This window comes from Penicillium odoratum (genome assembly GCF_028828045.1).
Source record: "Penicillium odoratum strain IBT 22623 chromosome Unknown utg000002l_segment0_segment0, whole genome shotgun sequence".
Lineage (NCBI taxonomy): Eukaryota > Fungi > Ascomycota > Eurotiomycetes > Eurotiales > Aspergillaceae > Penicillium > Penicillium odoratum.
Genome location: NW_026643144.1, coordinates 1,576,933 through 1,593,130, shown reverse-complemented (window position 1 = coordinate 1,593,130; position 16,198 = coordinate 1,576,933). Strand labels below are relative to the sequence as shown.

Here is a 16,198-nt window from a genome sequence, read left to right as displayed (position 1 = left end):
GATACATCTACACATTAAAATCAAACAGATCACATCAACATCATATAGGAAGATTCAATAAAAAAATAAATAATCATGTTATCCATAGCGTCAGTCGCTTCGTAGTCCCAAGCATTAAAATCAAGATACATAGTCCAACCCACATCAAGTAGAAAGATTATACCAAACCAAGAGAATCCCAAGGAAACAAGGGAAAAGATGTACAAAAAGGGTGGGAAGGGTGGAGAAGAGAAGACAGCCGCCATGTCACTTTTGAAGATATGTGATGTATACGCCGAAATCCCTCAACCAGGAGGGTATTTACATCGGTGAGCGCCAGAGTCGAAGAGGTTCATAAACTGCGAAAGGGAGATAGAAGACGAAAATAAGAAAAGCGAAACAGAAGGGCAAAGGGACATATCAACTCAGGTTGAGGTCGTGACCTCCCCAGCTGGTTCCACAGTTTCGGTCTCAGTATAATAGTTGTTAGAAGAAGCGTAGATCTTTTCCTTCTGCTTGATGGCATTGCAAAGGGAATCAATATAGGTTCGGAACTTGACAATTTCGCGTAGTAGATATGATGATTTGCGTTCCCAGTTGGCCATCGCCTTCGCGGAGTTGGGGTGCCGCGGGGAGAAGGCCAGATGCATGGCCGCACGCAACTCATTGTGTCTCTGGAGATCGTCTTCAACATTCTTCACGTACGCCTGCAGCGCCTTCAGCTGCTCTTCTTCAGTAAAGTTCGAGGCCACCATGCTTTGCTGAGGAGGACTCCAGTCACTGATGTGAACACGATCCGCAGGCAGCCTGGGTCGTACACCCTGATGGTCGATTGAGCTGCGGATTGAACTTTGAATGCTGGCGCGATGAGCTCCTGAAGATGGTGGTGGGGACCGGTCTTCACCGGTATTGACCAGAGCGCTGTTGATTACAGCGTCGCTCCAGCCATATTCAATGTTACTGATACCTCCCACCAGAGGTTGTTTGGACAATCGTGCACTCCAGTAATTAGCTGTGGAGACGAATTCTCGCACGATCTCGGGTGTACCAGCTTGAAAGAGATGAACTGCTCCAGTGGGCAGGCTTAAAGCCCAGACATGAGGGCGGGACTTTGAGTACCCAGGAGAGGGAAGAGCACTCGCAATGGTTTGCCGGAGCATAAACTTCCAGAGTTCTTCCGCATTCTCTGTCCAGTTTCCACCACCGACCACAACACCACCGCGCTGCTTCGCCTTCTGCCGCATGGATTTGGTTGTGTTGGTGAATGAGAAAAGTCGCATCCAGCCCTGCTGAATGACAGCGAAACAATCGCCCCAGTTGCGATCCTTGGCGCGCTTGTCCACGGCATCCAGATGATGCTTATGTTTGACACTGCCCTCCTTGGCCCATGGGGCACCGGCCAAAGCCAATGTCTCGTCTTCGAGGAGGGGAGTCGTTCGCTCTGATTCTTCATAGCTGTAGACCGAGGTGGCGGAATCTTCACGAATAATGGCCTGGCTCAGGGCGTTGGCAAAACCAATAGACTGCTGGTACTCGCCTCGGGGGTATTCCGAGCCAAAAGAATCCACCGAAGCGGTGTTAAATTTGCCAAGTGAATACTTGCTCCATGTGCTCGACGTAGTTGGACTCCAAACAGAGGATTGGTCGTCCAGGCTAGTTCGACTGGAGCCCATCATGGACGGAGGGTATAATCTTCCCGCTCGAGACCGGGGCTTGGAGGACCACCGCGCCGCTGCGTGTCGAGAATCGGCGGACCGGCCGCGGGGGAAGATGTCCGAGCCACTTTTGCTGATTGTGCTGGGACTCCGACGAAGTGTGCTTGTGGAGGGGCCCAAAAAGTTGTTGGAAGACATGCGAGACACCTCTCGCGCTGGCGGAGCGCCATGAAGGGGGAGTTTCTCTTTTTGAATAGAGGAGTAGAAATCCTTCAAAACTGCCTCTACTTGCTGCTCCCAAGCCCTCACAGTCCCTGTGAACGGGTTGTTTACCAACGGACCTGCTTCATTCTTACCGTCGTTGGGGGTTCGGTCCGTATTATCCCCATCCAAGGAGCTACGGGCAACATCTGGTGGAAAAGTTGGAGAACGAGCAGACGAAGGCGCTGAGTGTCCCACGTCCGCACCCGTCTTGGAGCGGTTGATCGGACGTAGCGTTTCAAATCCCTCTGGGGCTGCGTCCATGGCAACTCGATGAATTGTGGGCATAGTATTTCGCACGAACTGTGTTTTAGTCATCTTCTGGTCTATGTCGGCCAAGTGAAGATCTGTATTTAACAGAAGAATGGAATAACAAATTGTGTGGACAACGTCTGTTATCTCATTAGTAAACACCCACCAAATGAAAACTGTGGGTTGACGGGGGGTCTTACCAGTCGCTTTGAAGCCATGACTCGGATTGCAATCACACCACCGGTTCGAGAAAGCATCCAACACCCGATCCACTTGTTGGGTCTCTCCTTTAAGCACGAGTCGTTCACACAGACTGCGCAATGCAGCCAGAATATTCAAATTCGACCAGTTATAGAGTCGCATGTAAGCTTCCCGAACTGTGGCGCGATCAGGATCGCCAAGCCAAGCAGCAGCAGGCTCATTGCCTACCACTTGGTCTTGGCTATCGAAGAGCTTCTGGGCCTGCTCCTGATCAGTTGCGGTAGGTCCATCCTCAATGGCCTCACCTGGTCCATCCATGCTGTCGTGGATGCTGTCGTCGGGGCCTTGGTCAATCTTTGGCTCTTCAGATTGAATCACCGGTGTAGTAGAGGCAGTTTGGTAGTGTGAAGCTTCAGAGACGGCAGGAGACTCGGGAATATTGCTGTCTGACGGGAGTACTAGCTTGCTGACTGCCACTGGATTGTCCTGGGATGCTTCATAAGAGGTGGTAGATTTAGTTGTTGTCACTTTAATGCTGTTACCCGAGAAATCCTCAACGACCGGTGAGAGCGTGGTGGCCGCAATGATTGACCCCTTCTCCTGCAAGGGGGGATCTGCAAATATAGTAGACTCAGTCACTTCACTTCCCGAGGATTGATCATCGGTGACGCAGGTTTCTGCTAGCGGCGAACGATCTTGACCGCGGGAAGATGTGGGAGGCTGGAGGGTGTCAGTACTCTTCGAGTTACCGTCAGGAGCTGAAACGATCTCTCTGGGCTTCTGTGACTGCAGGTCTGCTGGGACTTTGCCCTTGATATCTTGCTTTCCAGGTACTTCGTCCAGGTATTGATTCATGACCTTCCGCAGACTGCTCACTGGACTGGGTTCCGGCTTCATGGAATCCAGATTGTGAGGTGCCAAGTCTTGAGGTAAGACGATGGGGGGCGGAACATGATCGGCCACAGACTTCTTTCGCCGGCGAAAGAATGAAGACTTTTTGTTCACCACTTGATGAGGCCCCTGGCGAGTTGGGGTAGGGGGTGCCGCTACTGGGATCTTGGGTGTCTGCAGTCTTCCTCCTTTCATATTGACCGTCGTCCCGGTGGAATCCTTGTTTTCATTTTCCTGGAGATAAGACAGGTCACTAACATTTGAACCAGGAAAGTCTGCGAGGTTCGGTGGTGCATTCCTGGAGGAGCCAAAGACACGCCGGAAGAACCCAGGGCGTTCCTTGGCATTGATTGGGGTGTTGTGGTTAGTGGTGATCGTGGTGGTTGTAGTAACGGCTGCTGGTTCCAGGGCTGAAGGGGGAGGGAAAGCCGGCTTATTGTAAGATATTGTTGGACTGGGCGCAGGAGGATCCAACGGATACACCGGGGGAATATCAAGACTTGGGTCATTCGATATATCGAATTCATTGTCTCGCACTTTGAGGGTCCCTGTACCAATATTCTCCGGACGAGTCTTGCGGAGATGCGGAGCCTGGGCGGATTTGATACTATTGCGTCGGGATGCCACTGGTGTCCGTGACGCCGGCCCGGCTTGGGTCTTGTACTCAGCGAAATTGCGTGGCCCAGCTGGCACACTCGGCGTTGGTGCAGCATCCTCATCATATAGTAGTGTTTCCTGTCCAATGCCCGTATCGGCGTACGGGAGGTATTTCTTGGGGCCGCAGTCAAAGCTGGCCGAGCGCCGATCCAGGATATCCGAGTCCGCTCGTCCCCTGGGCATTCCATAAGCGTAATCCGTTGTTGAAGAGCTACCCTTGCTTCCTTTTCGAGCGTCATTTGCTCTTGGCAAAGTTCCACTACGAGAGCCGGCATCTCGGCTGTGAGCACTGTCCATTCTCCTGGGGACTGACTGGAAATTGGTGCTACTGTTGCTCCGGCGTCCTTTGGCGGCTATTGTGGCGTAGCGACTAATTCCATCGTCGTAACCGTAATCCGCATCGGAGGACATAGAGGAGGAGAAAGTATGACCTCGAAAGCGGCCATGAGAGTCGGTGTCAAATGCCGAATTGAACAGCCGGTAGTCATCCATGAAGGACGAGTCAGGGGCCCCAAACTGATCAAGTGAAAGTAGCATGTTGTCTACTATAGAAGTGCGGGCAGCGTGCTGGGGGGAGAGCGAGAGGTCATGGGGGTCACGCTCGTCGGTGGACTCGCTGACCCGCGCATTCTCCATTGCATCCGGGAAAGCATCTCGAATGGAGGGCCGATTCTGGTGCTTTTGTTTGGGGCGGTACTTTGCGGTCTGAGAAGGAGGTGTGCGTGGAGGGGAACTGTTTGCGTAAAGATCTCGTTGGGACATTGTCATGGCTGGCGGCTTGAGAGGTCAGTTTGGATTGCACATATATTCATCCATTGAATGCTTTTTGGGGGGGGGGAGGGGGGGGTCCAGCGCTCACGGGTTTATTAAACCCAGGTTGTGGATCTCAAAGAAATGTTTGATCAAGGAACTGCCACGTACCGGCAATGCCCAAGGCGCTGGTGAGCTTTCGTGACCCAAATTGCGTCCCGACAGAGACCTTGCGGAGCTGGCAGCGGGTCCGGGAATTGAATTGAGGTTGGGATTTCAGACGGTCATCGCATGTCCAAGTAAGGGATGTAAAGCAGTTGACGACTTCGTGCAGGGGAAATAAAACCAAACCTAAGGAAAGAATGGAGAGTCGGTAATAGGCCTGAAAAGAGCCGGTGGGACGAACTCCTGAGAAATTCAAAAAACGGGGGGGAAAGTTTGGCTTGGGCGGCAGTTCCAGTGGAACCGTGCGAGAGGAATGTAAAATTTACATACAATTAAAATCAATAGCCTGATCTAATCCGTCCTTGAACTTGAACTGATTTATCAATCAATCTTTTAATTGACGTCTTGATGAAACAGGGGGGGCAATTTGGAAACTGTAGTTCGAGTACTGTATCATAGTATATTTATCAATAGTTTAGATGTAAGTGTAAACTCATGTTCCAATTTCAGGGGTTTTACCTATCTTACTATATATACATGTAGTTAAGAGTTGAATTTCTATATCCTCTGTATATCTTCAAATATACATATAGTAAATTACTTCCAAGGTTGGATTTTTACAATGTTCTGACTGATCCCGATGTCTTTCTCTTTCATCCTTTCACCCTTTCATCCTTTCATCCTTTCATCTCTCCTGGGTCCGCATTTGATGGTGGATCCCCCCCCCCATCTCTAAAGTGGGGATCTCGGTATCAAGAAAAGCATACTAAATATCTCCGGTCATTTTCAGTGGCATTTATACTCCATAGGTATATGATCTCCACACAGATAGTAGAGAAATGATACAGAATTGCTCTTGAGGGAAGTTAAACTTTAAATAGAGGAGGCAGTAAATCTTACGTTTGATACATAGGATTTGTAGGGTGGGCCACAGGGTTCAATGATTGATAAGAGCCTATAACTACGCTTGATCATAATGAACCCACATGACCTGCACATAGTGTAAGCCCCCTTGCAGATGGCATAGACCGAAAAAGCTAATATGTATATCAATCGTCTATCGATGACAAAGGCTGTCAACTATAATTGTATAATACTCATGTACTTATGTGAAATCAATTTGCCAGCCTTGAAGAATCCAATTCAAATGGTGATATGTAGTTTAGATCCTTGATACCTGGTCTGATGTGATATATTCTTATCCTCATATGTATCAGAGGCATTTGTAGAGTTTTGGTTTCCCGGTAAACCCACGCTATAATCACGTGACGATGACATAACGTCTCCGACACGTCGCCGGTCTACTCGATCGCATGTCGAGTCTCCAATGATCCCCGGCTCTTGACCAGTACGGGCCTTCGACCATGAACCCGCACATTTCAGTTCCCCGCCAACATGCTGGTCCGGCCACTTTTGGCTCTACGCCCCGCCGTGGCTCAAGTGTGCGCATGCCACGCTTCTTCAAGAGGTAAGAGGGGGGAAGACTAATCCAGGAACAGGAACACGGAGATTAACCCGCACACTTTAATAGGCTGTTCAAATTTCCCCAGATGGACTTCGAGATGGCCATCTGGGAGATGACCTCCTTGTTGATCGCACCTAAAAAGGTCTTCAAATCCATCTATTACCATGTAAGTTGAGTCCAGACTTGTGGCTTGCTGGCATGAAAGCTAACCTGTCATAGAAACGTGAGTCCTATCACTTCAACACCTACGATCCCATTGATTCTAGTACTGAACTCTCAATAGAAACAAAAAACACCTGGCACCGACCGGACCCGTCCTTTGCATATCTCCTCTCCTTCTTCCTCCTCCTCACAGCCTTGGCATGGGGCCTGGCCTACACCCACTCCTTCGGTGCTATTGTGAAGCTCTCTATCCTCTTTATCTTCTTCCACTTCATCGGTTCCTCTCTCCTGGTCTCGACAATTGGCTATTTCATCATTGGCCGACTATTCGGTCCCAATGGAGCGGCCGCATCCCTCGCCGGTTTCCGTGGTTCTCGGGGCCGACGACGAGGTGCGGCACAGGGTCTCTTTGTACAGCCGGGGGAGAAGGATCAATTGGAGTTTGGTTACTGTTTTGATGTAAGCTTTTACCTCTCCTCGATCTGTGCAAAGTCTTTTTCTAAACTAATACTTCCTCTAGGTTTCGAACCGTGCCTTCTTTCCCTTGTACCTCCACCTTTACGTGGTGCAATTCCTACTCCTCCCGCTCCTCACTCGCAGCCCAAGCAACTTCCTGGCTACCTTCCTGGGCAATACCCTCTACCTCTCCGCCCTCATCTACTACACATATATCACCTTCTTGGGCTACAATGCCCTACCGTTCCTGCACAACACAGAGCTCTTGCTCATCCCAATTCTGGTCTTTGCCATTATGTGGCTCATTAGTCTGATTGCTGGTTGGGGCGTTGTTATGCAAGGCCGCAGTGTCGTGGGGCTATTCTGGGGCGTGTAAGGCATGAATCAAGACCTACATACTACTTTGTGACCATGGGGTCACCTCTAGGGCTGTCTAGCCGACACCCTGTGTATGAAACTTCCATTTCTTTCCCTTTTATCTTCTGATGACTCGCTTGGCTATGCATCGGAATAATAATTCCTGTGGTTAACTGCTTGGGGCGTCGGTGTACATTGCGCTTTTTGTTTCATATATCAAAGGGCATCGCCATAGCTTTGCAATCATCTTTCGATAGAATCCCAAGATATTGGGTCTTTTTTTGACCTATTGGAATTCTAGGCCTGCAAGATTTAGGTTGATTTGGTCATAGTTCTTGATAAATCCTCCATAAAGGACATTGGAAACAGGTCTATTTCTTCTTTCCACCCTTCTTCAACGGTTTGCCCATAGCCGCAGCTCTCAACTTCTCCTCACGTTCTAGAATAGCCGCATTCCGCTCTTTAGCCTGCTCATCTCGTTCCTCTTTCTCAGCCTCCTTGCGAGCGCGCTCCGCCGCACGCTGCTCCCGAATGATTGCCAACCGCGCCAGATCACTCCGCGCCTCATCAGTTTTACCCTCGGCATGAAGCTTCAGGTACCGCTCACGAGCCTGTTGCGCCTGGAGGGCCTCGCGCTCTCGTCGCGAAAGCTGAGAAACATCCTTGACAACCTTCTTGGGCTTGGGTGCATCCTCCTCGTCTTCCTTCACCAGTTGCTTCCGCGACTGAGCAGTGTGATTCGGGTTGGCGGGCAGCGCCTCGTCCTCTGACTCATCTGAGTCCGAGGGAGGTAGATCTCCCACCTGGGCGGCGGTCTTGTTGCGTCGGGCCAGGGCAGCTTGCTTCTTGGCTTTAGCTTGGTTGCGGCGTTCCTCACGGGTCAATTCTGCGGAGTTGACTGTGGTAGTGCTGGGTCCGGCGCCCTCGGCATCGCTCTCGTCCGAGCTCTCTTCGGAGGATGATTCCTCGTCACCGGAGGACGGGACTTCATCGGCAGGTTCCTAGTAGATGATGTTAGTCATCTTTACGGGGAATCACATTGGAATGAGTCGAGTGAGGGGTTAGTGGGGGGAGGGGAGAAAAATTGGACATACGCGCCAAAGACCAACGGCATTACCGTCCTTATCGAGAGGCTGGAGATCGCGACTGAAGTGTTTACCTCCTATTGAGAATAAGTCAGCGTTTCAAAAGATTCGGGTATTTGTGCATGCGACCATACCTCCTCGCGAGGGCTTGAACTTTCCACCACGAGCACCACCGCGCGCCATGATGTAAAATCGAAATCGGGGTATTAAACGTGACTCAAAATAGGTGGGGAACTTGAATAGGACTCGACGTGGAGTGTCGGAGGTATCTGCGTTGAGCGAGTTAGTGCATACGAGTCATAGGGCCCAATTCAAAATCCATTTCGGGCAAAGCGAAAAAGACTATGCAAGATCGATGACAAAGGGATTAGACATAGACAACTCACTGTATGTGTGTCAATTTGCAAAGCAGTTGTAAAGAAGCAAAAGTAGGAAGAAATTCAAAAACCCAACGAGTCACGGCGGGCGCATTAATCATTCAATGTGGGGTTTCTTCCACTTTCAACCTTAACACTTAAACTTGACTCGAACTGGAAGAGAAACAAAAAACTTCCTTTCGATCATTTATATTTACTTGGATTTGGTTCATGTAAGGGATAATAATATCTAACCATTTTATACACGAGTGATGCCCGTGCCCACCTTGCACACTCGAGCCCCGATCAGCGTCAAGGTGCCTGCAATAATAGCACTGCCCATGAACATCTGTGCGTACATATATTCCCCATCATCACTAGACACAAGAGCACCAGCAATAGGTGATCCGATCAGGGCAGCAACCGCCACTACACTAAGCACCATGCCCATTCGAACTCCGATCTTCTTCATGTCAGTTGTGAGTGTGCTCAAGGTAGCAGGGAACAATGACTGGATCCCAGCTGCACTCAAACCATAGAATGCGGCAAATGCCCACAGTCCGTTCATGTTCTTGACAGCAGCCCAGCAGTATGCCACCAGAGCAGTGGAACAGCTAAAAGGAATTAACAGGTTCAATGGCCCGGTGAATTGATCGGCCATGAAGTTAGGGACCAATCGTCCAATCAATCCCACTCCATTCATCACCATTAACAGATAGACGGATGTTGTATCCGAAGCACCGATGATGTTGGTGCTGAAACTACCGATATAGAAGAAGGCAACATAGAGCCCCCAGAAGTTCAAGAACATCCCCGCCGCGAACAGCAGATATGGGAGCTCCTTGAACGCCGCCCACTCCACAAGTGGCCCGCTGGTGCGTGGGGGTAGTCGCTGCTTGAAGAGCAACACACAGGGCGCCAAGGTCGCCAGGGTGATGAACCCTAGGACACGCATGGTCCACCCATACCCAATCTGTGGCAGCAGACGCAATACCACAGCTGGGAACACGAGTCCACCGGTGGCCGAGCCCGATGCCGTGATACCGATTGCAATTCCCCGACGCTTGTCAAAGTAGGTTGAGATCAGAGCTAATGTAGGGCAGAACATCAGCCCGCAACCAATCCCTTGGCCAAGTCCCTGCGCCAGGAAGAGTTGCCAGTACTCTGTGCAGAGCGATGTCATAAAGATACAGAAAACCTCCAGTGTGGCCCCGACGGTCAACGTGAATCGGAAGTAGCCTGCATCGGTGGCTCGACCGGAGAAAGTCCCGATGAAAAACAGCAGGAAGATTTGGATGCTTCCCACCCACGAAATATCCGATGGGGACCGATCTAACGAGGTGGTGTAGTAAGTTTGAAATACGCCAAAGCTGTTGATGTAACCCCATGTGTTGAAGATGATCATATGTCCCAGAGCAACCTGTAACCATGCCTGAAAGCCCCCATCTGGTGGTGGGCCTGGGTCTTTCCCGGATTCGCGAGTCCGTACGACTGATAATGTGCGAGCTACTGCACTAGAGTTGGTAGGGACATGCGTTAGATCATTGTGAAGTTCGTCCCCAATAGTGGATTCCTCGTCGGACGATGGACTTCGAGGGAAAAAGTCGTTGCGTTCGGCATTTGGATCCTTCTCGTTGACCATATTCGGTATTAATGGCGAGATTGATTCAAATGTCCGTTGAAATTTCGGGATTGCTTGTCATGTCGCTGTAAAAATGGAGGGAGATTATGAAAATGATTTACAGTTGACTCATAGACCCTCAAATTCAAAGAGAAACGGGATTTGTGCCGATCACAATGACCTCGGGATTCGCACAGAATGCCGAATCAGTTTCTCCCCTCTCTTGACTCGGATTCGCTATATACGTCTGTCGTACTCTGTTCGATCTATTTATGATTTTTACTATTTCAATTCCCCACATGTTCACAAAGCTGAAGAAATGGGGCAAATACATGTACATCTCTTCATTATATACTCGGATGACATTCGGGAGATTCCCCTGCACTGACAATCGCTATCTAACATATTGACAATCCAAGGCTCATGCATCTATGGCATCATTTAAAAAAAAAAAAAAAAAGGTAAAACATCAAAAGGCTAGAGTCATACCGCTCATAAAGCGCCACACTCCAGAAAATAAATCAAATAGAGAGCCTCTGGAGTCAGCAAATCTGAATGAGTTCTTGTTACGAGAAGACGATATTGTGTAATGCAGTTGTAAAACATTAGATCTCCAATTCTAGGATAATCAATGGTCCTGGTTGGAGTGGTTAAGCATCTGAATAGTGTTGATCACATCGGCCGGTTCCAGTAAGTGCCAGCTAGCATCCGTTTGTTTCGAGCTGGCACCCACAGTCACCGAATAGACGTGGTCTTGCGGTAGGTCAAACTTCTTAAGTGCACGGAACATATCTGACGAGTCGTTAGGGTTAGCAAAGTTGATTTGAAATGGGTCATTGGCCCTTGCATACCTTCATCCGTAAAATCATCCCCCAGGCAAAGGATGAACTCGGGCGCTTTGCCAGGCTCCGTGCCATATTCGTTTACCAACCGTGTGGCGATGAACCCCTTGTTGACGAAAGTGGGCCGAACCTCGAGGTTGGCTTTGCCTGCCATGACCTCAACATCCCACTTCTTGGCTACGGTATCTTCCAGTGCTTTGCGGCACTCTTGAGCCTGGAATTTTCCGTACTCGGGGTCAGACCGGCGGTAATGCCAGGTCAATGCGACTCGTTTCCGCTCAATGAATGATCCACCGGTCCGTTCGGTGTAGTGTTGAAACACATCAAAGACATCCTTTTGCCATTCCTTGATGTCAGGCTTATCGGCCAAATTCTGCCAGTCGTCGGAGCCCGGCTGGCGAATGAAGCAGCCATGCTCGGCGCTAAGCCCCAGCTCGGGAATATGACCCATCCATTCATCCAAGAAGGCTTGGTCTCGTCCACTGATAATCCAAACCGCATTACGCGGATCGGCCGATAAAGTCTTGAGAGTACGCAGGACACGATCGGATGGAATGGCCGCTTGCGGGTCCTTCACAATGGGTGTCAGTGTACCATCGTAGTCGAACATAAACAAGCGTTTCCGTGCTTTGCGGTATTGTTTGACCACTTTCGCGCGGTCCAGGGCTGGTGTGGCAACAGACTGGTCGAAAGACGAAAGGTTGGTCAACAACCGGTGAAGGAACTGTCGCGACCACGCCCCCACTGTGTTGGTAAGAACATGTTTATAGAGCTTCAGATGCTGTTCTCTCCGCTGTGGCGCAGGCATCTTGAGAGCTTGATCGATGGCCCCAGCAACACCCACCAAGTCCCACGGATTGATGTGAATTGCGCTAGGAAGAGTACCGGCAGTACCGGAAAATTCAGAGAGGATGAGAGGGCTGTGATTCGTCTGCTGGCAGACAATGTACTCCAGGCTGGTGGTGTTCATCCCGTCTCGCACGGTGGTGATGAGTCCGACATCGGCCACACGTAACAAGGCAAAGTATTCGTGCGGGGATAGATACTGGGGATAATATTGCACGGGGGAGAAACTCAGCGAGCCAAAGCGACCATTGATTGTGGATACCAGGTTGGAGATTTGGCCGGCAATCTTGTTTTCTGGGTCCTCTTTCTCTTCCTCCACGCTAGTTGGACTGGTCACCTGAATAAGGACAACCTTTTCCCGCCATTCAGGATATCGCTCCAAGAACAGCTCAAATGCCTGGAGCTTCTGGGCCACACCCCGAACGCTGTCCAATCGATCTCGGCCAACGATTATTTTGCGCCCCGCATACAGTTTGCGGATGCCCGCCACTGCCTTCTCGATCTCAGGGGCGCCAAAGGCGGCTTTTTGAATCGCACGCGCATCAATTCCAATGGGAAACACATCCACTGCAACGTGAGCCCCATAGGCATCCACACCAGCCGAGTTGGAATCAAAACCCAAAACCCGTGTGCAGCACGAGGAGAAGTGTCGGGAGTAGGAGAATGTCTGGAAGCCAATCATGTTTGCACCAAGGACGCCGGTCAAAATCTCCTTGCGCTTCGCCAAACACCTCACAAATTCGCTGCTAGGGAATGGAGAATGAAGAAAGAATCCCACATAGATATCAGGGATCCGCTGTCGAAGTAGGCTCGGCAGAAGAAACAGATGGTAGTCATGAACCCACACGACATCACCCTCTTGGTAATCCTGCACGATGCGGTCGGCGAAGAGCTGATTCAGTCGGACATAATCAGCCCACCACCGTCGCTCAGACCGTCCATCAGTGGGGCCATGCTGCTTATAGTGTAGAAGTGGGTAGAGCTCCCTTTCGGCATATCTGCGCCATCTCCCCTGATCTTTGAGGACAATAGTGTCTTGCGGCTCCTCTGATGGGTCAAATAACCAGACCGGCAAGATCCGGCCGTGTCGCCCTGAGGCTAGTTGACTATCCAGCTTCTCTCGATCCTGTCGCCCGACATTGATCCCATCGACCAACGGATGGGATGGAGGTTTTTGAGTCGCATTTACCGGGACTGGTGCCGCAGCTTTGTTGATAGGGACTGTGGTCGGATTCTTTGACCCAGGCGGCAACTTGTTGGCAGGGATGGGTTGCAATGGAGCCTTCGCATCGTGAAAGGGTTCAATCTCTCCGGTCCACCCCACCAAGGTATGTGACCAGGGAGTCTCCTCTGAAGCCAGGTGGGCAATGGAATCAAACAGAGCCGAAGAACCGGAGCGGGACTTGAGGGACTGTTCTCTCCCGGGCAACGTGTCAGTTGGCCATTCTCTCAACTCAGATGTATAGGAATCGTCAACATACCCAGTCCGAGTCTGCTTGAAATTGAAGCTTGTATGGAATACAAAAGGCGGCACTGATCAATCGGCCACTCAGCTTCAATTCAGGATGCTGTGTTCGCGGATCGACTTCCGGTAAATTAGGTGATAATTCTCCCACTAGACTTAAGCGTCGTAATAATTCTTGCCCCGATGCTCTACCTTGAGAGTCTGGGATCGAGGATTGATCCGATGGATCCAGTCCCTCGGTTCTCGTTCCCGGGAGGTTGGCAAAGTATGACGGTGCATCGCTTTCCAGCTGGCTCTTCTTATCGGCATCCAAGCTCGGGGTGGCATTGGTGGCATCAACATAAGCCTCTTGTCTCAAGGCCGTCAGCCCGGACCCCACGAGTACGGGGTCCGGCTGGCCGTTGGGCACCGCGGCGGGGCTCTCTGGATTAGACATGTGTAGAAGTAGATCTATCGAGATATGTGGTGGTTTTCAGACGGTTCGGTGGCAATTAACTGTAAGATGTTAGTTTTTTTTTAGTTCCTATGCAATTGTCACATGCCCACCCCTTCGAAGTTGAACCCTGACGTTGGGGCGGGGGAAGGAGTAAAGGGTTCAAAAGTCAGGATGATTACCTCGGAGCACCACGAGGGGCGAAAGATCGACTCAAGGAACTACGGGCGTACAGCCATATAGCAATTCCTTTCCGGACTTTCTTTCTTGTTGATACAACGTTTCACGCAGGATGAGAAGAGGGGAAAAGGTACTTTGTAGATAAGTAAAGGTTGGAGGGGCAAGCGGTGTGAGAACAAAAGCCACCGGCCGAATCAGGTACAGTGGGTAATCAAAGATCAGTTCGACGTCATGGAAAGTTGATTTTCAATTTTACAAAAAATCCAGGTAAAATGGTTTGCAGACATTTTATTTACATTGTATATTTTATCTTCTGAAATTTTCCCTTTTTTTATGATATTTAAGAGAGATTTTAAGACTACTTTACTATGTACACATCATGCATGATTTACGCCCAACCGCCCAAACCGCTGCCTCAGGCCAAATCTTGTCGATAACACCGTCTCGATTGGTAATTCCTCTTTTCTCTCTCCCCATGATCCGCTCGTGGCGATGCGGTTATCCGGCATCCAATCCACTCGTTTTTTCCACCATGTGCCCCGGCGAATCCGTCATGTTCCCGCCCAGGATGTTGACGTTGTTCCCAACAGTCTTCAAAAAACCCTAGAGGCGCATCGTTCCTCAAATCGGGCGCGCCTGATCCGCAAAATATACCCCCGTACCCCGGCCGCCGGACTTTTTCGCCCTTTGATCCCTCCAAAAAATCGCGTAGGATATCTTCCACCAGAGCCTGCAAAGCCCGTGCCAGATGAGTCGGACATCAAGAAGCCCGGCAAAAAGCGTGCTCGCAGCCGCATTCCAGAAACGAACCCCCGAGGGCCAGAGAATTCCTCAATAAATGCGGTTCGAAGCGCAGACCACGCCGCTCCGGAACAGAATCCGTGGCTCAGCTTTCTGGCCCCAGTCAATGTCATTGATACTGTCACACAATTGGGTGCGGAGATCCAAGCCCTGGACCGCTATCTGGCTCCAAGTGTCAACGAACAGAGTCAGATCACCCAGGTGAGCACAGAGGTTCAATCTCTGCTTGAACCAGTGGGTTCGCAACCATCACAGATCATCGGTTCTCACCACACAGGTTTGGCGCTGGCCTATTCGGACCTTAACTTCCTTTTATATTTTGAAGACCTCCCGCGGTCTCGACACAACCCACGAGGGCCAAGCGCCACACGGCCAAAGATTCGAGATGCCCATATCAACCTATTACGCCAGGTGGAATCTATGCTACAGGGTAATCCTGTCTTCACCGGTCAGGTTCACTGGTCCACCCAGGGCAGATCCGTCCTTGAGGCCCGGCACCGGCCAACAGGCCTGCGACTGCGCTTCCACTGTGGCGAGAGAGTTCCAGCCTTAACAAGCTATATTCGGGACTACCTACTTGAGAATCCTGCCCTCCGACCCTTATACACTGGAGCGCGAGTGTTGCTAGAGTCCGGCGGTCTCTTCGGCTCTTCACAGGCAAGTATCGCGCCTGAAGCCTTGGCGATGTTGGTAATCGCTTTTCTCAAAATGAATCACGGCCGTTATCTCGGGTCCCAACACCTGGGCGAACAATTCCTGGGGTTTTTACAGCTCTACGGCACCGACATCAATCTCCAGTCTATGGGGGTTGCGGTTGAACCCCCCAGCTTTTTCGGAGCTGAAATTCTACGCCCTTCTACTGGAGAAGATGAGCCTGTGTATCGTCGTGGTCAAAGGTCGCTGATTAGTGCGAAACGCACTGCTGCTGTCAAAGGAAATTTGCTCATGGATCGAAGGCTCTGTATTCAGGACCCAACTCATTTCATGAACGATCTGGGTCGTTCGTGTACTCGCACACCTGAACTGCAGAATGCCTTGAGTGCGGCACATGAGCGGCTAAGTCACGCGTGCGATACTTGGGAAGGATCGGAGAAGGGCACTTCCATTCTGACGACTGCTCTTCGAGCCAATTTTGATCAATTGGATAAAACTCGAGGGCGCATTATACACCCAGTGAACTAGCCGTAGTGGCTGATTAGTATGTGAATTATTTGGGACGGATCCGACGATGGTCCAATGATACCTTGTACATATATACCCATCTCTTCTCCGGAGAAATTTGCAATTGTTCCATTATTTTATTTCGAGCTTGGCTTTA

At 50.4% G+C, this 16,198-nt stretch overlaps 6 protein-coding genes across 6 annotated transcripts; 2 read left to right on the top strand and 4 right to left on the bottom strand.

The window, feature by feature from the left end:
• Positions 1 to 404: 404 nt before the first annotated feature.
• Positions 405 to 4,664, bottom strand: N7520_002603 (Sec7 domain protein; the record flags this gene model as incomplete). The annotated part of the gene is made up of 1 exon (XM_057136538.1): positions 405 to 4,664. The coding sequence occupies one exon, from the start codon at positions 4,662 to 4,664 to the stop codon at positions 405 to 407; it is 4,260 nt and encodes a 1,419-aa protein (XP_056999224.1).
• Positions 4,665 to 6,175: 1,511 nt separating this feature from the next.
• N7520_002602 (unc-50 family protein) lies at positions 6,176 to 7,270 on the top strand (the record flags this gene model as incomplete). The annotated part of the gene is made up of 4 exons (XM_057136537.1): positions 6,176 to 6,279; positions 6,343 to 6,442; positions 6,496 to 6,897; positions 6,959 to 7,270. 4 exons carry the CDS (start codon positions 6,176 to 6,178, stop codon positions 7,268 to 7,270), a joined length of 918 nt encoding a protein of 305 aa, XP_056999223.1.
• Positions 7,271 to 7,622: 352 nt separating this feature from the next.
• N7520_002601 (PDGFA associated 1 family protein) lies at positions 7,623 to 8,519 on the bottom strand (the record flags this gene model as incomplete). The annotated part of the gene is made up of 3 exons (XM_057136536.1): positions 7,623 to 8,252; positions 8,346 to 8,413; positions 8,471 to 8,519. The coding sequence occupies 3 exons, from the start codon at positions 8,517 to 8,519 to the stop codon at positions 7,623 to 7,625; spliced, it is 747 nt and encodes a 248-aa protein (XP_056999222.1).
• A 432-nt stretch (positions 8,520 to 8,951) lies between these two features.
• N7520_002600 (putative MFS monocarboxylate transporter) lies at positions 8,952 to 10,334 on the bottom strand (the record flags this gene model as incomplete). Its single annotated transcript, XM_057136535.1, has 1 exon — positions 8,952 to 10,334. One exon carries the CDS (start codon positions 10,332 to 10,334, stop codon positions 8,952 to 8,954), a length of 1,383 nt encoding a protein of 460 aa, XP_056999221.1.
• A 607-nt stretch (positions 10,335 to 10,941) lies between these two features.
• On the bottom strand, positions 10,942 to 13,902 carry orlA (putative alpha,alpha-trehalose-phosphate synthase subunit Tps2; the record flags this gene model as incomplete). The annotated part of the gene is made up of 3 exons (XM_057136534.1): positions 10,942 to 11,105; positions 11,165 to 13,412; positions 13,483 to 13,902. The coding sequence occupies 3 exons, from the start codon at positions 13,900 to 13,902 to the stop codon at positions 10,942 to 10,944; spliced, it is 2,832 nt and encodes a 943-aa protein (XP_056999220.1).
• A 669-nt stretch (positions 13,903 to 14,571) lies between these two features.
• N7520_002598 (uncharacterized protein) lies at positions 14,572 to 16,062 on the top strand (the record flags this gene model as incomplete). Its single annotated transcript, XM_057136533.1, has 1 exon — positions 14,572 to 16,062. One exon carries the CDS (start codon positions 14,572 to 14,574, stop codon positions 16,060 to 16,062), a length of 1,491 nt encoding a protein of 496 aa, XP_056999219.1.
• Positions 16,063 to 16,198: the final 136 nt, after the last annotated feature.